Genomic DNA, 24,217 nt, shown 5'->3' with positions numbered 1-24,217 from the left:
TTACCCTGCAGAGACAGTCATTGCCAAAAGGACACATAGATCCTCCAAGATTTTTTTTCCATGCATATAAAATGCATTCCACACATTATTTTACAAAATTAGATCAACTATACCTAGTCCTCTGGAATTTTTTAATTTAAAAATATTTTAAAGAGATGCCCCATTTTTCTTCAGCTCTTCATAGTCCCCACTGTAAACTGTTCACCCTCATTTACTGAAGCACTCACTAATGAATATGGACATTTGTTCCGATTATTACCATTTCCAATAACGTTGCAATGGACATGCTATGTGTATGTTTTTTGCACTTACACGAGCACCTCAGAGGACTAGATGACTAGCCGTGAAGCTTGGACCTGAGGTCACCACTGCCTGATGAGCTGACTCTCACAAAGGCTCCTCTGTCATTCCCCGCTCCCAGGGCTCACGGCCTGTACTCCAGCTCCAGGCCACACTGTCCCTGTTCTGGACTACTGTGGGAGCCTCTCGTCTAGGCACACTGGCTTCAGTGTCCTCTTAACTCTATTTCTGCTTTTTCTTGGCCTCAGAGTTATCTTATAAAAACGTTTAAGAACTTCCCAGTTTAAAACTTGAGATTGCTCCCCCTTGCCTGCAGAATAAAATCAAAACTCCCTTTGTGACCTGGCCCCAAATTCTGTTTCCAGTCCCTTTCCAGCTTCTTCCAGGGACCCAGTCACTACACTATGTGTCGTTTTCCAAACTCACCACACACCTCCAAGTACTCATTCCTTTGTTCTTTTGATAACTGCAGCTTGAAATTCAGTACCATTTTTTGTTTTTCAAAATCCAAGCTCACCTGATGTTACTTTCATCATGCAGTTGTTTCCTGCCCTCTCCCCTACCCCAGTCTCTTGTCTTCCTTCCCTGACCCACCACAGGCCTCTGCTTACAACACTAGCCCACTGAGCTCTGGCTCTAACCAGCCCTTTAACCTGCTGGCCCCTCTAAGCTGCTGGAGGGCTCCTTGTACCCCAGACCCCTCGTGTGCTGCTCCCTTTGCTTGGAGTGCCTTCCACCACCCCTCCCAGCCCACCCTTACCATACAGATGGCGTCAGAAATGTCATAACCGCCAAGAAGCCAACCTGAGTTGCCCCAGGCTCCCTTTCCCTGAGTTCCCGTAGCCTACTAAGCTTTTCCCTTATAACACTGAGTGTAATTAGGATTCAATAATTGACCGTGTCATTAACAGTTTCTCTTCCCAGTGGAATGGAAACTCCATGAAAGCAAGGACCAGTCTCTTCCCTCTGCTGCAGCATCACATCTCTCTTGGTGCTTTATATTTTCTTAACTCTCCATTTTGAAATACTCTAAGGCTTACAAGAAGTTGAAAAATAATACAGAGAGTTCCTGCGTCTCCTTCACCCAGCTTTCCCTGGTGACAAAACCTCACATAACCACGGTACATTTTCAAAACCAGAAAACCGACATGGGTACAATCCTATTTGCTAAACTACCGACCTTCTTCAGATCCCACCAGTTTTTACATGTGCTCTTTTTGAGAGGGTGTATTGTACTAGGAAATTTAACCACATGCATACACTTGTGTAACCTCTACCACGATCAGGATTCAGAACAGTTTCATCACCGTAAAGAAACTCCCTAATGCTGTCCCTTCAGAACCACACTCTCTCCCAGCCTTAGCCCTTGGCAGCCAGGGTCTGCTCTCCATCACTACACTTCGTCATTGCGGGGGTATTACATGCGTGCCATCTTTCCTAGTACTTCATGAGGGACGGCTTACATCTATTCAGTCTCAACTATCTATGGGCCAGAGGCTTCACAAGCAAGGTCTTATTTAAGAATCACAATGACCTTGAGGTAGCTACTGCTATTTTCCTGGTTTTATAGATAAAGAAACTTAGCTTTAGAAAACTTCAAATCAGAAGTTAAAGTCTCCGCATTAGGAAATGGTAGATCCAGAATAAGAACCTGCGTCTGTCTTCAGCTCACGCTCTTTTGACAACATCTGGTTATCTTACACCTCGCACAGGTGAGGTCACCCCATAAGGTAGGTGCGTTTAGCATTCTAACAACTAACCCTCCTTTATGAATTCAAAGTTTTAAATTCATCCATTTTAAATTGAATTCCACTCCCAAATTAACTGAGCAAGGCTTCTCCCACTCTCTGTCTAGTGACAATAAATAGAATAAACACACCGAAGACTATCAATTAATCAGGAAGCATGGATAGAAGTTTCCTTTTCAAAAAACGACTTGGACGTTCCATTATCATAAAATCACTGAATAATCAAACTCTTGCTGTCTCTCTTTTTTTAATAAAAGGAAACTATAGTTACTAGATATGATTCTATTAAAATGAGTATTCACAGGGTAGCTATAAGTACCTAAGAGAGACATCCAGCTAACCGCAACTTGAATTTAAAGTCCCCTCTGAGAATAAAGAAAACTCTAATGTAATATAACCTAATAAAAGTTAATTAAATAAGTACTTAGAGCATCCTTTTGTAGACACGGCCTATATTAGGTGGCTATGAGTCAATGATTGCCTATACTCAGTGCCTTGGGTGTTGTATCAGAATACTGTTTGTTAACAGTGGAAGATGAATCCTGGTCAAATGAATTAGGACCACCCAAAAAGGATATGCTAACAGGAGAAAAGTGACCACCCTAGTGGGTAGGCTTATGGGCATTAAAGAGCAAGAATGTGTCTCCAGCTTTGTAAAGAGGATGGGGTCACCTGGCCACGCGAGGTAGCATTACAGGCTACTTAGCAAATCAATCCTTAAGGTGCCAAAGGAGGGGTCAGACCACAGGAATTTGACTGTCCACTGCTACTGTCATCCAGTGAGCACCCCTTGCCTTGATTTTGAGTTCACCCAGAATTCTTTCAGCTACACTTTGTCTTCTTCAACGTTGTTCTGCCTCTAGGAAGGGCTTGTGGAGACTCCAGTTGGTCTGACATTTTTCTGTCCTTATAAATTATCTCTCTGAGCTGCACTTCCATCTGTAATCATTTAGTTAGCATGAGTCCATTTGCTGAGAGAAGGAGTCCCTCAAAACAGACTGACAAAGAGGAGCGCCAGGTCTTTGGTCCTGGGCTACAAGGGCGTTTGAGTACTTTCCCAGCTGGGACACCCACAAATGGCCCACTTCACTGCCTCTGAATTGCTATTAAGACAGGAAAGGAAGAAGGCTAAGGTTTTCCGTGTTTTGTTTATTTTAGATTATATGCATGAACAAACTAGGAATATTTGTAGCAAGTTCTATCCAGTTTGCAATGGGAAAAGACTTTATGGAGAGGCTGGTGTGTTTGTTTTTTAGTATCATATCAACAACATATCAATGTTCCTTCTTTTTTCCTCTATGAACAATCTACCTTTAAAATTTAGAGCATAAACATCTCTAAATGAGAAGCCATTCCCAAATGAGACTACATGTGCAGTTTTCCTATTACAAAAGTAGTAAGTGCCGACTGTGGAAATTGGCGTGGATTTGTATTCTTGCCTTTAAGTCATTCTGTGATGATCTACGCTGTAGAAATAAAGTGGAAGGTGTCAAAAAGCAAATAGTCATCTTTGGAACCAAAATGGCTCAAAGATGCAAAGATGCAGCCCCAGCGTCAGCCATCGGTCGGCCTGACGGCACTTCAGGAGTTTTTTCCTTGGCATTTGGTCAACCTGAACTCCTTGTCATCTGCTGAGGCCTCCTCTAGTATTGCTGACCAATTATGGATTTTTCCTTTTTTTTTTTTTTTTTTGGTTCAAGAACACTTCTCATCAATTAAGAGCCAGGAGGTTATACTAAACTAATTACTTTGAAGATCAGCATCTCAGGAAGGTGCCAAGATTGGGGAGAAACATCTGTTTTGATGCAGAGCAAGGAGGCCCAAAGAAAATTTACTTCATAGGGGCGACTTTTCCCCCATAAAGCTTTCTTTTCTGTCTCCTCCCTTACTGCCATTTTTGCTTGAGACTTCTTCAGGCACAGAGAGTTCATGAAACATTTCTGACCAGGTCTAATAAGACTGGCATTATTCTCTAAATAGGACCGAGCACAGTGAGACCCGGCTATGACCCAGCCAGACAGCAGCATCCCCTCCTCAGTGCCCCGGTCCTCTCGCTGGCTTCACTGTCTGTAGGGATGACTGAGCCTCCCGTTGCCTATTGCCTCTTGTTTTTATAAGATCCTCTAATAGAGTAAGCGAGATTGTGTGAGTGCATTTAACACAGTAACTGGCATACAGCACTCAATAAATGTTAACTGAATTTGCCAGAAGGTCTATTGGAGGTTTCTCCCCATTCTGCTGGCTTGCCTCACATTTCAAGATATGGTGCATGGGAAAGTTTCTCTGTGTATCCTGCAACATAACAGAGGACACGACCAAACAGGCAAGATTATTTACAGGCGGCCTTTGCTGAACGATGTGGAGGCCCAGGAGGCTGGACCACTTTGATAAACTGATCTGACTTAGACCACCTCAAATCCTTGTCGAAAATAGATGGGGAGGGAGGGGTGTGGTAATAAATTATAAATTTAAAAAGAAAAGCAGACTTGACTTTCAGGAAGTCTTAATAAAATATTACACTGGGTAGGCACAACTGATTTGTTAGGATACCCACGCAGAAGGTACTGGCTCATTTCTTGCCAGAAATATTCTTTTGAAATTGTACAGCTCTGAACTACGCCTTCTTAGAAGCCTAGAGATGATTTAGAGATGATACTGGATGCATTCAGTATCCATTAAAAAAAAATGTAGCTAATTCTATTGATAAAACTTTATTTTCATATTAAAAAAAAACAAGCATATTGGGTGAAATACATAACGGCTTAAATCTGTATCCAGTTGTTGCAACAAGAAGTCAAGGCAGGAAGATGTTCCTTTCTTGCCAAAATTTGTACTTTATAAACTGGCCTGTAAAACTGCACAAACCATTGGCTCTGTGATGCCAACGAAATAGTGTATCAAAGGGAAATAACAATAAGCCCAAATGAACAGGATTTTGTTAACAGCCCTGAGGAAAGAGACAAACAGTGGCTTTTGAGCCAGATGCTGTGTAAGTCTCTTTCAAATTTCTGATGCATTGCCCGAAATGAGAAATTGTGGTCTGCTTAGACTTCATGAATGTAGCTGAAAATGTCTACCGGGTGAATGGTGACAAGCAAAGCTGAGTTTCGTTCAAAAAGTTTAGTGTATTGGAGGAGCCAGCACTCCTTTATGAGAGGGCTTGGGTTCAAGTCCAAGTCGCACTATTTCTCTGTCGTGGACCCCTGGCCAGTGACCGGTAAAATGGGAACCCCGTCCATCAAGCTGTACAACAAAAGCACCTTCCGTGAAGTGGGAATGATGGGAAGTCCTGCCTTTGGGGGCCATGGGGATTAAATAAATAACCAGAGTAAAGGCCTTGGTGTAGGGTCTGGGCCTCGGCAGCATGTAGTAGAGGCTCACTCTCATTCATAGACTTTTCAGGCTCTTGAGCTACTGGTGAGTTTTGCCACTATGGGAAGGAAGACGGCCAGGAGTCTCAGGAGGTGTGAACAGAACTGCTCGTGCCCAGGCTGGAAGCAAAAAAGAAAGGCAACAGCCAGTGCTTCTGGGTATGCGGTGTGTTCTTTAAGGACTCTATGGTAGTTGGGGAAGGAAGAGGGTACAAGTAGAATTCTGAATATTCAGACAAAGATGTTACCATGTCAATGAATCTACGGGGGCTCTTTTCCTTTGCTGACTCAATGCTGATTTTGACAGCAATCCCAGGCACATGCAGGTTCGTATTATTTTCTGTGCATGGGAGCACTGAGGCTCTTTCTGCTTAGTTATCCGTGCTGGTAGGAAGATAGTCGTTCTAATTCTGTAGTTGATTTTTAAATGACTGAAAGGGGAGGGCGCCCCCTTAGCATTAAGTGGTGAGGGTATAAAAATGGCCACAGAAAACCCTTCTCCATTCATGCCTTCCAACCTGGGCACACCACTAATTTATGCTCAGGATTCTTTCTTATTTCACATCCCTCCCCAGTCTCCCCTTGGGGAGTAATGGACCCAGCAAGAGGGAGCCCAGAGAAGCATGAAGGCAGACTGGGACGGAAGGGCTCCTGCTGTTCCCTCGGTGACTCCTACCCCTTCGTGTTCCTCATGTTGCCTGACTTCTGCCCCCACAGCCCAAACTCCTGGGATGTTTGTTCCAACGTGTAAATGAAGCACAGAGCTAACCTATGGGATAAAGGGACATTCTGAAGAAGGAAACTTCTTGGAGAAGTTGCTTCAGAGGACTAAGGAGATGGGAGGCAGGGCTGGCAGGGCCCCCTGTGGGCTGTGGCTACACTCACGCTCTCCCCTCCCATCTCCCACCTCCTCGTCTTCCCGTCTTCCCGCCTGTGTCTCCAGGAATGACCCCCAAAGCCTGAATTATGCCTCAACTTTTGTTCCTAGGAGAGTTATCAAAAGGCATGATGAATGAAAGTCCTATCCAGGACTGGCTATTTTTGGTAAAATAAGCAAATCATTAGCATGGTAACTGTATAACGCAAAGTTAATATGTTCTGTGTAGGTGGAAAGTCCACTAGCTCCCTCCTCGGGGGGGCATGTTCCTTTTGATACCAGCTGATTTAACACAGCACATTGTGATCCAGCTAAAACAGGTAAGAGTCACCTCAAAACGCCCACAGGGACTGTAGTAATTTCAGGAACACCCACACAGCGAATTGTTGTTCCTTTTCCTACAAAGAAGGAGCTGGTTGCAGTAGAAAGATGAGGGAGGAAAAGTAAGAAAGAAAGAGAGAGAGAGACAAAAATAGACAGATAGGGAGGGAGGGAAATACATAGAGAAGGAAGAAGAAAAATGCATAGTGTTTCCCTTTTCTTCTCTTTTCTATTTTTAATCAACAACTAGGGGGTAGAGTGTATGCTTAGCATGCACGAGATCCTAGGTTCAATCCCTAGTACCGTCATTAAAAATAAATAAGTAAATAAATCTAATTACCTCCCCTTCAAAAAAACAAGAAACAGAACAAAACAAATACAATTAATATTGCATCTTGTTCCTGGTCCCCCAAATAAGGGCTGAGGGGCGGTCATATCTTTGAGATCAGGAATCATATCTACTTTAGAATATGCATCACATTACTAACATTATTAAAGGCCAGTTTTACCTTTTCTCCATCACCTATTTCAAAGTATATAACTTACTTATGGATATAAATATGGAAAGATGGTAGCTTCATTTCCTGAGATGTTTTTGTGGCCTCTTTGCCCAGAGAGAATGGGAACTCTGTGAGAGGATACACAGGACACAGTAATTCTCCACAATTTCTAGGGGGCTATTATTAATGGAAGATTTTACTCATTGACCCCAGTGTCTGCACATCTGAGTTGCTGGGCTAAAGCAGGACTACCTCTGACAAATTTCGTATGGAGTTTCAGAAATTGAAGATAAGCCATTAAGTCTATTGTGTAATGCATGTGATTTTCTTTGAGAAGGACTTCAAATGTCAGATTTAGGTGGTTTGTGGTAATACTGCTCAGAATGCACCAACAAATGGCACTGGCAGAAAATGAATGAAAAAAAATATGCCTTTCATGGCTAAGATAGAAAATGTCTAGGATTAGTCTCATCAGTTCTACAGTATCTATTTTTCATATCAACATAAACAGTACATTACCTAAAATCATATTAGTTTTCCCTTACTTCACATTTAATTATTATTCCCCAAATTTGTTACTTATCCTATTTCTTGAAACTACTGATTTTCTTTGGGCAGCAACATGCCCAGCCCATAAGGATAGATCGTGATTAGTTTAAGCCCTTATGGTAACCTCATTCCTTTCTTCTCCTACTTGCTTTCCCAGCATTCCCTGCAGCTGGTCCTAGCCATGGGATGGTCCTAACCAATGAGACCTTGGGGAAGTCGGCTGATGGAGCTTCTGGGAAAGGTTCATTTGTATGATGAAGAGACATACCCTTAGGGAAAGCTCCCTTAAGAGCTTCTTCCTCTCCCTGCCTTGAACATGATTGCAAAGGCTGTGATTCAGTCTGGTGGTTTATCTCTTGTGGGTTGCAAGATTGTGGGTAGAAATTCCAAAGACAAAAAGCCAACACTTTGGAGGTAAAAAGGTGGAAAACAAAAAATGCATGAGCCTCGAAGGATAATGCTGAGCAATATTATCCTGAAAATATCAGCTTACAGGCTTTTTGTTTATGAGATATTAAATATCTTTATTGCTTAAGCCATAGTTGATTGGATATTCACTCAACAAATACTGAATTATTTAGACATTGCTCCTGATGCTTGGGTTACAGCAGTAAATCAAATACATAAACTCCCTAATCTCACAGGGCACGTACCAAGTCAGAGGCGACATACATCATAAAGAAAAGAATAAACATTCAGTGTGCAGTAATCATGATGGAGAATATAAAGTGAGTTAAGGGGATAGACAATGACAGGAGGCTAGTTTAAAAAGATTATTCATGGATGCTTTTCTGAGGTGGAATAATTTGAGCAGAGACTTGAATGAAGAGAAAGAGTGAGCCAGGTGAATACCTGGGGGTATTCTGTTACTTGCAGCTGAAAGCATCACTAACGTATGCATCCAATCAGTTTTCAGTCATTCTTCAAACCAGAGCTCAGATATCAGCATTTCTGGGAAGTCTTCCAGGACCCACTCACTGAAATCCCTTCCTCTTGTGGGCAACTTCTGTACCTGTTTGTATTGTCATACTCATCATGTCTTCTTTTAATTTACTGGTTGATACAGCTTATAAAGTCACCTTCTCTAGACTGTGAGACCCTTGAAGGACAAGACCAATTCTTCGTCACCACTATCTTGGCTGCTAGCACTCAGTACTTGCTACTGAGTGAGCTCCATGTACTTGCAAATAACTATTGACTTGACTAGAACTTCTGTCCTTTGAATATTCTGGATACAAATGTGTGGTTTTCGTTGTAGTGTGATTAAAAGTGGGCACTTACAAGGAAATTTTTGTTAAAGTGTGATTCTTTTTTGTGTAGAGAAATTTGCCTTGCAGGCATTGAGAAAGCTGACCACTCTGTGCTGGCATGAATGTGTACACATTAAATAGGTCACCTAGGCAGAAAATCCTTGGTTTTCACTTAGGAGAGAAGAATATAGAAGATGTTTGGGAAGCAACTTGGTTCCCTATCAGGTGCATCTGTCTAGTCATATTATGTCCTTGGTCTTTGGAGAGGGCTATCAAAAAAGTGACTGTAAGACTATTCACCTAGGTTAGAGATTCACAATCTTTTGAGCATCTCTCCTGTTACAGGAGGAAAAGGCTCTTTTTGCTTATCGATCTGGAATGAATCCTCACCTCTGAACTTTCCCTCATAGGCAACTCAAGTATCACTCATTTCAGTGCAGGGGGCAAGTCTATGATTGACTCAACCCCAAATGAACTGGGTTTAACCATAAAATATGACCTAGCAGATATTATATTTTTAACTTCAAAGGTGAAGAGAAAGGAAAAGGGCATTTGAAGAACTTAAAACATCAATGAAGGCTTAAAGAAAATAGAAAAGAATTTGATTTTAGGTACCTGAGCAAAAATTTAATAAAGAGAGGATCAGCAGATATTAAATGTATTACATCCTGCATTTCCCCTTAATATCAAAACAGAAGGAAAGGCATTTGCTTTTATTTACAGTTTCAAATAGAACCAAATTCCATTCCTTTGTGTTACATTAACAGACATTAATATAAGTAACTAATATTAATTGATAAATTTGCTTTCCACTTAAGTGAATCTCTTCATTTAAAAATCAGAAATGAAAATGGTTTTTTAAATTGCAGAGGTATGTATGATGATCTAAACTTACACTCATCACAAAGTTTTTCTGAAAGATGTCTTAGAGTGAGCTAGTATGTCAATAAATGAAGGCTCTGAAGAACCACTTCTTGAAAATAATTGCTAGATACTTTTTCTTTGAGTGTGTATTTGAAATTTCAAATTCCATTTTCCATGTTTCCTTACGGAAGCAGGTACGGTACAGACCCACCACAAGCAAAAATGAATTTTAAAGGGTTCTAGACTAGGTTGTTACAAGAAAAATCTTCACGAAGTCTTTACAAGAACATGATTATAACACCTGAAATGGTTACTTAACAAATGGCTTTGAGACTAAACTCAGACAAAGAGCTCAAATTCTAGAGAAGCTCATCCTGGCACAGGCAAACTCAAGATACCCTGGATCCTGTCCTAGGTTAGAACTGGTCCAAATTTCCAAGGCCTTCTTGGACCCACTCCCTTTTTACTGAGAGAGGGACATCCTCATCTTCACCCATCAGTCAAGGTTAGTTAAGCAGGAACCCAGCATCTAGTCTAGAGTAACCCGAGTGACTCCTGGGACAAGGGTGTACCTGGGAGGCGGTGAGACTTGATTCTGCGCAACATACCACGTGGATGAACGGGACGGGGTGCCTAGTCTTGAATTAATTGAAAGTGTATGATTGTTCTTTGTCATTAAACGGGATGCTTTGGATAGCAATTGGAGACACATCGGATTTTTGAAGGAAGCAATTTCATACTCATCATATTCATTATTTTGCTTCTTGCTACTCTTCCTCTTTCTTTCTCTTTTCGGTTGGAAGACTTAGCCTATTCTCTTAACTAGAAGAGTATCTGCCAGCATGAAAGTCAACAAACTCACAGGAGACAAAAGACATTCTTGGTTTGATTGCTCCTAATAAACTTCAGTGTTTCCAGACCACATAATGTCATAGAATTATTTGTAATGCTTCTTTAAAAGGGTGACAGGGTTCAGAAATGAACTGCACATGGTAAGAAGAGCCTCCCAGGGGTTATCCCTGCAAAATGAGCTGCAAGGCTTTGGGAGTGGTGGCGGTTTCCGGCCATTAGCGTTACTAATCAAGGCCAGCTTTGCATTTATGGGAATCTACACAAATCAGGATGATACATGCTATGTTCACTCAAGCAACCCTGCCTGATTCCCTCAAGGTTATGCTGAAACAAAGCTTTACCCCAATTATCTTGGATTGGAATGTTTCATTATTTTTATATATCCTTGAGAGAGAGTCCATGAAGTCGATGCATCAGGTCCATGGGTCACAAAATCATAGTTAGTGCTTCTCGCCCACATAAAGCCATTACTGCCGTCTCTCAATTAACTTCATTATTGGAGAAAATGCAAATCCTAGAGAAGCTACCCGGGCCTTTCTTGTTGCCAGAGTCGCAGCTGAGGTGAGAGAGAGAGATCATGGGAGTACGAGGAAAAGCTCGGGACTAAGAGGTGTCTTTGGGAAAATGTGAGCAGAGGTGAGACATTCAGCTGCCATCCTGCCCTCTTTTTATGCCTGTGGCCTTTTTGCCCTGCATCAGGAAGCAAAAATAACATTGCTTTCGCCAGCAAACTTGTGGGTCACAAACAAAAGGCGTGGGGCCAAGGGAGCCAGGAGGAAAGGGAATAGAAGTCCTCTGGGAGGTTGGCAGTCACCTGGTGGGCAGTCGGAGCCTGGAGGCCTCTGGGGACCAAGTGCAGGCTTCTATGTGGGGCCTCTGCACCTTCCTAGGAAAGAAAGCTCGAACCACGCCCCAGGCTCTCTGGGCACAGGGAGACCGCTGGGGTCTGCCCTTTAGGATTTAGACTGTGTCAACCAACATGGTATGAGGTGTTTAATTACAAATGGGATAACTCACCATTTGCGCACATGATAGGCGCTTTTACCCTACAGATGCCTACAGGTCCTGGGCACATTCTTTGGGCCGGGCACCTCCCTCCCAGGCCGGGAGCCACAGGAAGAATAAGGAGGACATCTTTTCAAGTGATTCCTAGTGGCGTTGCTTCAGGAAGAGTTCACATTTTAACAAGGAAGGAGATCTTAAGTGATGAAACTACCGTGGAATTCCAGACCCTACCGAGCAGCTGGGAGAGATGCGGGAGGCAGAAGAGACGGGGACCCGAGAAGTTGCAGCACAGACTAGGGCTCACCAGAAAGGAAAGCTGAGAAATAACCTTGGGGAAAGACAGGCAAAAAATCAAAAAACTCCGTATTTTAATGAACAAATACTTTGGGTTAAAATGATTAGAAACAGCCAAATCCATATCCCCAGTAAATATGACTTCACAATCAAATTAATGGGGTCTAGGAAGAAGGTATTTATCAGTTTTTTGCCTCAGAAAGAATTTCTGTGGAGTAGAGGGACAAATCAGGAAAACGGATACAAAACATCAAATGACAGAGTAAGAAACAGTGGACCATGTAAGGAGATTATTGGCTGGGATTCGTCCTAATATTAAAGAGATAGACGGAAAAAGAAAAAGAGCAGGAAAGAAAAGAGAGGGTGGGGGAGAGAGAGAGGTTCCAACAAATTCAGAAAAAATAAAAGGCTAGTTACTATAAAAGGGAAAATGACTCATAATAACAGAGAAGGTTATGAAAAACATAAATATTGACTATAAAATGTCAGTGGGCAAGAAAAAAGTAAGAGTTAAAGGAATCGGTGAAACTGCACATCTCTGATTTATTATTTATTCTTTGAATTCTTCTGTGAAGCTCATCAGTGAGGGGATGAGGGGAGGTGCATACATTATGCAATGTATGCAGTGAATACGTTACGTAATGAACATACGCTATTAGGACTTCCGGTTTAAAAGGGGGTGAAGGTGAAATCAAAGGTATTATTACTTCTCTCCTCTCTTTCAAAATACAGATAAGATGACAACACTAGTGAAACATGAAGGAAAACATCAGATGTAATCAAACAAGCAAACAAAAAGACGCCTGTTCTTTTTACAAATCATGAAGCAAACACAGACTAAATTTAGGAAGGATGTTGAAGGTGGACAAATATCTCAAGTCTCAAGCAGGTGCAGAAAGTTTCTGGCCAAAGTAATGCCATGGATGTCTAAAGGGCATATGCAATGAGCCTTTGATGAGAGTGGCAAGACATATAACTTAAGCCCTTAGAGACGCAATCTGACACCACATAACAGAAGGGGAGGCGGAGCAAAGAGAAAATCCGTTAATATTGTATTTCTATTTACTTTTGTATTGTGTTACTATTGTTTTCCTTCTAGCCAAGGAAGACTTCCAGGGGCAATGACATGCCTATGGTAATTCCAAGGGAGTAGCCGGTAGAAAGAAACAAAAAATATACAGATTTGGATTTTCTAGATAATTCTTTCACATGGAAAGTATAGGTCTTTGCAGTTTATGCCAATGAAAATTTTCTCTTAGGTGATTACGCTAATAAAAAGTGTTTGAATTTTGAAAGGCAAATCCAAAGAAAGAAATATTAAACAATATGTAAAGCAACTGACTGTGATGTTAAGCAACAGAATTTGAGAGATTTGTTAGATGGCTTCAATCTAAGCACTCATTTAGGTTTCCAGAAGATAAGGATGAGGGAATGAGCAGAGAAGTGTGGCCAGATGACACTGCTCCCCTTGTGTCGATGTCAAGAGCTAAGGGCTGTTTCATCCAAGAAAACATGATTCGATATATAGAAAAAGCAATTCAGTGATAGTCTGGGTGCCCACTAAATCGTCTTAAAATAAGCATCAAGAGGCTTCTGCCAGGTATAAATCTGGCAAATACGAACAAGAGCCATTGGAAGGATTTAAAAAAACAGCCTCTGACTCTGCCTACAGAGGACCCTGGATGTGGTACACGGGCTTCTGTTCTCCCCAGAAATCAGCTGGTCAATGAAAGTTCTGAATTTGAATTGGGTAACACACTCTTACTTCTTCTCATAATTGACAAGAGCTTGCTCATCCTTCTGGCTATACACAGGGTAGACACTATAGAATCTCACGGGGCCATGGCCCTTTAAAGAAACATGGTTTCCCTACAGACGTTGGGTGATTAACAGATCTGTGAAGGAAGTTAAGCTGTGGAGGGAATCTAACTGCAAACAATGAAAATCAATGAAGCCAAAATAGATCCAAACATTAAGCAGCATTTACTTAAGTGATATTAGCTAATGGCTCCTTTGGGTGAGGGAAGAAGTATGAGCTGATACTGACTTCCTCTCCCAAATTTAATAATACTAGAACAGTCATAGCCCCACAGAACATACATTGTAAGTTAGGGCTGGTTAAGAAGCTGTTATGGGTTGAACTTTGTCCCCCTACACTTCATACATTGAAGCTCTAACTCCTAGTGTCTCAGAATGTGACTGTATTTGGAGGCAGGGTCTTTAATGAGGCAATTAAGATTAAGTGAGATCATGGAGGGGCCCTGATCCAGTATGAGTAGTGTCCTTATAAGAAGGGGAGACTGGGACAGGGACACATGCAGAGGGAAAAAAAAAAGCACGTGAAGACACAAGAAGGAAGCCTCTGACAAATCAAGGAGACTGGCCTCAGAAGAAATCAAGCCTGTGGACACCTCAATCTCAGACTTCCAGCCTCCAGAACTGGGAGGAAATAAATTTCTGTTGTTTAAGCCACGCAGCCTGTGGCGCTTTGTTATGTCAGCCCCAGTACAGAAACCTATAACGAGCTCTTTTTTCCCTCTTAGAAGTCTGAAATAAGATCCAAGTTTCTCTTGTGGTTAAATGTATTCTACGTCATACTCACAACCCCAACAGGGAAGGCCAAGACAGCCAGCATCCAGTCCCGGAGAGAGATGAGCTTCTTGAGCTGCCTCTCTTGTTCTTGGTTCCCACTTCCTCTAGTCAGAAGACTGGAAAGATCGGTCAGCACACAGATGCCAAAAAAGACAGCTTGGATAACCTGGAAGGAGACAACGGGTGGCATTAGTCCATAAGATCAAAAGAGACCCAAGCTGTAGGGCAGTACGTAAGCTACATCTTTGCCACACGACACAGGGTAAGAGAGAATTAGATGCACATTTAAAGAGCTGACACTGCAAATAAAAACAGAGTAAGATATTTACAACTTGCCATCATAGGTGAGAAAATCCATCTTACAAGCTCTACTTCCATTCTTGCTCACCTAAAGACAAATGCAAAACATGCATGGACACAACATGTCCAACAGAAAAGCTGCACCAATTCTCAGAATGACATGTCCATTATTTTAAAACATCACATCTGTGGTTTAGTTCTATTGACTAGTGCATCTAGAAGCATCTAAGACGTGCAAAGAAAAAGATCAGAAAAAGATCAATAATAAACGAGACAATTTAGTCTAAATGTGAAGAAACCTTCCTATGATTTCATCTCTTAGATTTAAAATTTTTTTCTACTGAAGGAAGTGGTAGAAAGCTTCTAGCCTGTGAGTCATAGAGAAATCAGCTGAATGTAATAATCAAGACTGAAACGGAGCAATTTTCTGTTGTCAAACTTGACCAAATGACCTCCTTCTCAGGTTTTCAGTCTTTATGAAATAAAATCTTTCCAATGTAATGTAAACTTAGATACCCACAGCATCTTCCCCCGAAAAGTACAACAACCACTTGTACATTCCCAAATCAATTACAAATTGAATTACTTACATCAGCTACGTTTACTTGGACTATCACACAGAGAGAATACTGAAACACTAGAACGCAATTATTTGTGAAATTCCTAAAGTAGGGGTAAAAGTATTGATGATTCAGGCTACACGTGGAGGCATGCAGCATACCGTAATACAGCTTGGCAAATGATAATTCAAATTATGGAAAGGGCAGAAAACATATTCCCTGGGCTCAAAGTCATAGCCATTAAGCCCCAAGAATAGATTTGGGAGAATTGTTCTGGTTTATTTTACAAGAAATAATTTGCTAATGATGTATTTGTAAAAAGACACAATTTTACTCATTATCCATTTAGAAAATACAGCAAAATAAATTTTTTGGTAAATTTCGATCTTGGCAGTGGAACTAATCTGTGAAAGCTCAGTGGATGGGTTCCTCACTGAGGCACAGAACAAAGGGAGGAAGAACCTTCAAAATTATATGGATCCATCCCTCAGCAAAGCACCGACACAGTCAGATTAATCATTCTGTTCAAACTATTATCTGAGGCACTTTGAACATTCCCAGTAAAGGAGATTCCATCACCAGGCTTAGTCAAACAAACAAAAATCCTGCAGTATTTTTATACACAATACACCAGGCTCTTTGGAACTCACCAAATTCTGCTATTATTAGCCAGTCAGCTAGAGGAATGTTCCATTCTTCCTCATAAATTTTGGCTTCAGTGACTTAAGGTTTCTTGTTTTTTCTATAACCAGAAAAACCAGAGAGAGAGAAGCTAAGACTGCCATAACTGAGCATGGTACAATTAGAGTGTTGGCAAGTATCATGCTGTGATGACCAGAAATAATTTAAGTGAGGCAAGGAATAATTTCATACTTGGGAAAAATTTCCATAGCACATCTTATGACTTTAGACGTTAGATTTTTATGTCAACCTGATGAGGTCTGAGAAACTGTAGTGGCCATATTGGGGAACAGTAATCTCCATTACAATCTGGCAGTGAATATATTAAAAGGTGTCCCACCTGATCAATAACCAGGGAAAGACAAATTTAGATCACGATGAGGTAGAATTTCTCTTTTATACAACTATTCTTAATTTAATTCTGACAATACCAAGAGTTATAAGGATGGAGAATAATCAGAATCCTTACAGTGGGAGTGCAAACTGGGAAAACCACTGTGATGAAGAACTGGCAATATCTAGTAATTTAAAGATTCATATACTCTATTATCTAGTGACTTCACTGTAAAGTCACATACACATGAAAGAAAGTTAATTTCAGCATTCATTGATTCAAAAAATTCGACACAATCTAAATGTCTCTTAATGGTTGAGTAGATAAATAAATCATGCTGTATTAATACAATGGAATTCTAAGCACACATCAGTTTTTCATTCTCACAACAAAACAGTAGACAAACAAAAAAGGAAACCCCCTAAATGCTGCATATTAACATTATTAAAACAAATTTCAAAAAATGTAGAGATAAAGTTAAGGATGCACATATATGAAGTAAAATGTGAAGAAACATGGAATTAATAACACTAAATTCAGGTATCTCTACAAGGAGTATGAAATTGAGAGAAGGACACAAAGGCCTCAACCATATCAATATTTTATTTCTTAAGTTGATTATTGGGTATATAGAAGTTTATTACAGTATTCTATTTATATTTCATTAATCTGAAATATTTCCAAATAACTGAAAAACAAAAGGTAAAAAAGAGCAGTTTTCATACTTTGGGGATATAGTTGACTAATCTCTTTTAATTCCTTTCCTTCCAACTCAGTTTTCCATAGTCTTAAAGATCATCTAATAATAGCAGGATTTAGTGAGCTCCGAATTATATAAAATTAAGTGAATTTTAAAATCCCATGATCAAGTAACTAGTACCAGATTTGCCTTCCCAGCATAAACAACTAGATATTTGTACTAAATATATAAATCAACTTCATGTATTGGAATTTTCCTCTGCAATCAGCCAGAGAAATCTCTTTTTTTAAAGGGTTCACCTGATGAGGTCAGGCCCACATTGGATAATTCTAATTTTCCATATAAAGTAATATAATCACAGGAATGATCATATTCATAGGATATTCCAAAACCCAATGGGAAGAGATTATACAGGGGTGAGTGTCACTAAGGATCTTTTGAGAAGTCTACCTAAAACAAGCTGAAGGTTAAATAAATTCTGAGAGCTCTCACAGAATGAACAGGTATTCAAGTTCTGACCAATCAAACAGAGATGCCTTGTTGACTACAACAGGCATTCAGGAGAGACCCAAGATTCTTCATACTAAACAGTGGTGCTAAAATAGTCCTGAAATATAGGCTACTCTAGATCAAACCTAAAAATACTTAAAAACAAGCCTCAAAAAAATCAAGTTGATCTGTGAGTAACTAATGTACAAAATTCTATATTCTTTAAAGGAAGATAAAATCTACACATTCAACAATACCCAACAAATAACCAAGAATTACCAGACATGCCAAGAAGCAGAAAATTCTTAACCAAGAGAAAATGCATTCAATAAAAACATATAGTAATATTGGAATTAGCAGACAAGAACATTAAACAATTAAATTAAATAAAGTCAAGAAGTTAAATAAAAATAATTTGAAAGAAAATTTAAAGAACAAAACTGAACATTTAAAAATTAAAAAGACATTACCTGAAATTAAAAAGTCACTGGGTAGGAATAATACTGGATTAGATACTACAGAAGAAAAGATTAAAAAACTGAGCTCACAGCGAAAAAGAAAAGTGACAATGAATATATGTATGTTCATGTATAACTGAAAAATTGTGCTCTACACTGGAATTTGACACAACATTGTAAAATGACTATAACTCAATAAAAAAATGTTTAAAAAAACTGAACACACAGCAATATTAACTATCTAAAATGCATCAGAGGAAAAAAAAAGATTTTAAAAATTAATAGAATCTCAGTGAACTGTGAGAAGGTGTCAAACAGACTAATATGTGTGTGTTATTATCCTAAAGGAGCAGGCTGTTATGTAGAAAGAGTATTTAAAAAAATAATGGCTGAAGTTTTTCCAAATTTCTTGAAAATTATAAACCCACAGATTCAAGAAGCTAAACAGTGGAGTACATGCAAAGAAAACAACAACAGGCATGTGCAATCAAATGCTTAAAATCTGTGATAAAGAGGAAGTCTTAAAAGCCACTAGAGGAAAAAGACAACATATACAGAAAAGTAAAGATGAAAAATATCTCAAACTTCTTGTGTAAAATAACACAAGCCAGAATATATGAAATGATAAACTTAAAGTTCTTTAAGGAGGGAAAACTGTCTAGGGTGAAAGACTTTCTCAGACAAACAGAAGCTGAGAGAAGTCACCGTCAATAAGCTTTCACTGCAAAAAAAAAGTGAAAGAAATGGACACTATCATATCAAATATATCTAAATCTATATAAAGCAATGGCAATGCCAACATAGTAAATATGTAGAGAAATATAAAAGATTTATCTTATAATTTATTTATTTTTTAAATATAATTGACTGAAGCAAAAACATAATATATTATGAGATTTTAAACATATTTAGAAATAAAATTATGACAACAATAGCACAAAGGACAAAAAGGAAGGAATGAAAGGCATACACTATTGCATTCTTAGTTATATATAAAGTGGCATAATGTTTGTCAGTAAACAGTGATAAGTTAAAGACGTATATTGTAAATCCTAGAGCAACCATTAAAAGAATAAAATAGAGATCTTTAGCTAACATATTGGTTGTTTGTGCGACAAAACAAATATCACAAACTTTGTAGCTTAAAGCGTCAATTTAATAGTTCACAGTTTTTTAGGTCAGAAGTCCAGGTGGGTTGGTCTGGTGTCTATGCTCAGGGTACCACAACACCAAAATCATGGTGTTGGCCAAGCAGGGTTCTTATCTTCAGGCTTAAGGAAAGAATCCACTGTCAAGTTCATTGTAACTGTTGGTAGAGTCCAGTCCTTTTAGACTCTAAGACTGAGGTTCATGTTCCCTTGCTCACTGTTGGCCAGGGTCACTCTCAGCTCCTGTGTCTGCTCGCCAATCCTCGTACAATGGCCTCCACCACATTCAAATCCAACAACAGAATATCAAATACTCGTCATGCTTCAGATCTCTCTCTCTCCTCTGCTTTCCTCTTCTGCCATCAGCCTGAAAAAGCTTTTTGCTTTTAAGGCCTCATGTGATAAGATCAGGTCCACATGGATAATGTCTCTTTCCTAAGGTCAACTGTGCTAGATATCATGGTATTATCAGAGTTATAGCTCATTCATTCACAGGTTCCCAGGATTAGACTGGGACGTCTTTGGAGGCCACTTTAGAAATTCTATCTATCACAGCTAATAAACCAATACTGGAAGTTGGAATACTAACAATATCAACGTAATCCAAAAGAAGTCAGAAATTGGGGAAAAAAGAACAGAGAAGAGATGAGACAGAGAAAACAATAAGATATCAGACTTTAATCCAACAATATGTATAAATACATTAAATACAAATGGATTTAAACTCTCCAATTAAAAGGCAGAGATTGACAGACTGCATTTAAAAAACAAACAGCACTTCGAGTATAATGATATGATTTGCTAAAAGTAAATGTATATCAACACTAGTCATAAGGAATAGCTGTATTAATATCAAAAAATAGGTTTCAAAATAAGCTATATTACCAAAAATGAAGAACATGTCGTAATGATAAAGGGGTCAGTTCACTAAGAAGGCACAGTGATCTTAAATCTGTAGTACCTAGTAAGCTGAGCTGCAAAATAGAGGAAGTGAAAATTGATTTAACAAGGGCTTAAATTTCTCAGTAAATGTTTGTTAAATAAATAAATGATTTGCTGATTATTGGGAAACAAACGCTTTTATGAAGATTTAAAATGCAAATGAAAGGGGAGAAACAGACTCACATTCTAGAAGAGAAAAACAAAAGATGTTCTGCAAATATAAATGCAATAGTCTAAACATTTTGCCAAATTTAGAAGACTATTAGCTTTATGGGCTTTATGAAGTCTGATATGTCTCTAAGCTGATTCGTCTTCTTATCCACTGGTGTCATCTAACACAGCAGTCCCCTCACTATTACCGGTGGCTACCCTGTCACTCTCTGTAGATCTTTCCACTGGTTCTCCCCTGCTTGTGACTACGGTATGGCCGCCACGCCTGAACTGCTGTGGAAGACTTCCCCAAAGCAAGCATGGAGAGGCCAAGGAAAGGAAGCACCACAAAACAATCTTCTCCTAATTTCCAAACATCAGGAGACAGAGGGGGAATTGTTGGGTTTTGTTAGCTGTTCTTCTTTTTTTTTTTTTTTTAATTCACACTGGCTAATCCTCAAAACATAATCCCTAAAAATTATGGAACAGTCCACCATTCCCTGTGGAGAAGCATGGATTGACTTTTGGTTATTTGCTTATTTAAGAAGCATTTTGTTAAACCATTCCAGATTTCTGCTACTTTATTAAAATTTGATTTGAGCTGACAGCTAACAAATCACATTAGGGACATTTCGCTCTGTTGCCTATATGTACCATGTTGTCCACAGCAACTTAAAATTTATTACATTAAGAATGTAAAAGTCACACAGAGATGCACAACTGACTCTTAAGTAGGATTACCTTGAAGCATTATTTGGCTCCAGCCATTCTGCAGGGCTGGCATTTCCAAACCATCAACTCAGCATGGCACACATATACACCATCTGGCTTTGAGTTCTTAGCAGGTTGGTTGCTCTTATTATTTTGTATTACGGATAGAAATGAAGTGGTCAAATGTACCATATCTCTCCAAGAAATATAAATAGAAATTTATCAGAATGAAAAAAAAAAATTCCAGGATGTTTTTGGAGTCATTCTAGCATTTGTTCCTCTAGAATGTTCTCTACTGTTTAATTCTTTCTGCATCATCTTTCCACCCCCTCAATTCTGCCTGTCTGGAAATCACAGCTTATTTACTGAGTCATTTTAGGTTTAGGATTCATTTCCACAAGTATGGAAATGTACCCAAATTCCATTCATATCTTTATCCTTTTTACACATGAGTGGTTTTCATTAAATTAACTTAACATTATTTTCCCTTTTTCTCTGGAATGCACTAAACTATTACAATTCTGTTTGTACTAGAGGGCAAATTCATTTGACTTCTAACATGTATTCCCATATGTGATATAGTTTATCCAGATGAGTTTTATTTCATTTCACTTGGTCATCTTCAATATCCTTAATTAGAAGTAACTGCACCAAAACTACAGTATAGATACCAAGTTATGTCATTACTGTAGTTGCTAATTTCTGCCCAGTTGACCAAACTCAGGCAAGAACCAACAACGCACTGAAATAGGAAAAGCAGCACATTAAGTAATAACTGGAATCATCATTTATATGAATTTTAAAAGACCAAAGTACAGTTGTCTTGATCTTTGGGAGTAAGATTTCCAATGACTTGCATCTATCACATACTGCATTTTGATTACACTGCACTTTCATGGGGTTAACATAAAGCATACCACAATGTTTGTTATGAAGATTTTGCTTATTTTTAAGCAAATAGATAGAGATAGATAGACGGACAGACAGATAATGCATGCCTATTCAACATACCTGGTGTGTGCTGTGTCTCTGTGTGTAATTTTCTCCTATGCAGGAGGGTAACACATCTGGAGGCCTTCCTGTATATCACAGAGTCATATATTGTGGCACTATATAGCATAAAAAGCTCTTTTGTTTTCAGTTCATAAAACTTTCAAGGTGGTTCTTGCCCCAAACCAACCCATGGCAATACATGTGTCCAATGAAGAGTGGATTTGACTGAAGGAGTTAAATACCACGTTGAAAGTATACAAGAGCTACAAAACAGCAGCACCGTAAAACACAGACAGCAAGGGACTCCTCATCCATTCCACAAATGTCTTGCTTTTTAATAGTGTGTAACTCCTTCTTATTATCAAGATCTAGAGTGAATACCAAAAGCATTTTGGCACCAAGTGACCATGGCTCAGTATGAAATCAGATGAATGACTTCTGCAAGGATTCCTTTGCATTTGCTTCTAGTGCCCTTTGTCTGAGACATCTGATCACCTGTGCAGTTCTGCAGTATGGGGTGTATCAGTTCCATGGAAGCCGTGATCAGCTCCGTGTTAGAATGCTACTCTGTAGAGAAATCAATGCATTTAAAAGTCCCACAGGCTCTCTCCGCCTCCTTCATCCACTGAGATATGCCCATCAGATGCACTGCCTGGTGAACTTCCCGCTACTACCCTTGGAGAGAGTTAGCCTGAACAAGCCAATATGGTTCTCTCACTCTAATGATTGCAACTTATTTTTCTAAATCTGCCATTTAAGTGATGTGCTTTAAGCCCAAGCATTTTCAAGGAATCTTCACCACAAACATTTTTGAGGAGATGGACTCATTGCATCATCAAGCCCGTGGTTTTCAGAATGTGATTTAGAATCCTTGCCCCTGAACACAGACATTTACCTCATATGGCTTTATCTCATTACTGCAAATCGATGAAGTAGGCCATAAGTCACCCTGGCAAGCAATCCATTCAGACAGACAGAAAGAAAAATAAGCTTTTCAGTCAGAAATAACCCACTTAGATGAGCAGCTTCGGAAAGGAAAGCTTGTCCACAAAATTCGTTATATCACACACTAGCTTTCAATACATAAGCAGCAAGGAGAACAGTCATCTAAAGAAGGCATTGGATGTGCTTCACAAAGTAGTGGGTGCATCACGCCACGTTCCAGCAACATCCCCAGAAGAGCACTGCAGGGACTTTTCCAGAGGTTCCATTCTAATCTGCAAATAATGACAGAAAATTCCCCTCGGGTGTTCACACAGCGCTTCACAGACATTAGAAGCTACTCAAAACTTTTATAGGCTTAAAGATTTTTCAACTGTTAATATGAGCATGAGTCCTTTCGAACACTGAATTAAACACACCATTGCTTTATTTAACAAATATTTATTGATTACCTAATATGTACAAAATACTTAGTAATTTAGCAATGCAGAAACACAGACTACTAAATGATTAGACGTTGTGTGGCAAATGTCAAGGTATTTGGAAGTATCTAACCTCTAACTTAGTGGAATCTGCATTTGCTAAATGCGAACAGTGATGAACAATTACTGAAGAAAAAAGATGTTGTACCTTTAATAACACAAATCTGTCCTGAAGTTGCATTAAACTTTCTAACACTGTAAGATCTATTTTATCCGACTAAAATTTTACTTGTGGTAACAACTGACTGCAGCACAAGATGACTTAAGTGCCAAACAAAATCATTAGTTAAAGAGCTAGATTAAGTCTGAAACCTAAATAAAAAAGACCTTGACCTGAAATAAGACCAGATCAGATCTTAACTGATTAGATGATACAGAATCAGATAATCATACATAACCCACGCACAAGCTGCATATAACAAACTAAACTATGTGTACTAAGAGCATTCACCCCTGCAGGTGAAGGTGTAATAATAAAGCCACTTAGAAAGACATGGTGCCTGTCCATAGATGTTTCTATTTTAAATATGTATAAATCTATTGATTTTGGTCTAACAGTGAGTCTACATAAAGACTATGCGTAACCGTTGATAAACACTTGGCAGGGAACTGAACAGTTAGAACAGTTAAGAAGGCAGTTCCCTGTTTCTAGGTGATGGCTTCTGTCTTCAGAAACAGAGTCTGCCAGCCTGAAGCTTCTGGATGGGGCTTGGTATCACTCCCTATCAGACAGTATTTTCTATTTTTAACTCAAACTGGCCATTGTTCTGCCACATTAATTTGTTTAATATATCACTCTGAAGT

General features: G+C 39.3%; 1 protein-coding gene across 4 annotated transcripts in view; it reads right to left on the bottom strand.

The window, feature by feature from the left end:
* AIG1 (androgen induced 1) overlaps positions 1–24,217 on the bottom strand; it is a 220,254-nt gene that overhangs the window by 147,966 nt on the left and 48,071 nt on the right. For all 4 annotated transcript variants that reach the window (XR_004322038.1, XM_032485051.1, XM_032485056.1 and 1 more), the window contains one exon: positions 14,534–14,689. Coding sequence is in view for 3 of the 4 variants with exons in the window: in XM_032485051.1 (XP_032340942.1) it covers positions 14,534–14,689 (156 nt within the window). In the remaining variant the exon portion in view is untranslated. The remainder of the gene's footprint in view (positions 1–14,533; positions 14,690–24,217) is intronic.

This window comes from Camelus ferus, chromosome 8 (genome assembly GCF_009834535.1).
Source record: "Camelus ferus isolate YT-003-E chromosome 8, BCGSAC_Cfer_1.0, whole genome shotgun sequence".
Taxonomy (NCBI): Eukaryota; Metazoa; Chordata; class Mammalia; order Artiodactyla; family Camelidae; genus Camelus; species Camelus ferus.
This window is presented reverse-complemented; position numbering and strand designations above follow the sequence as displayed.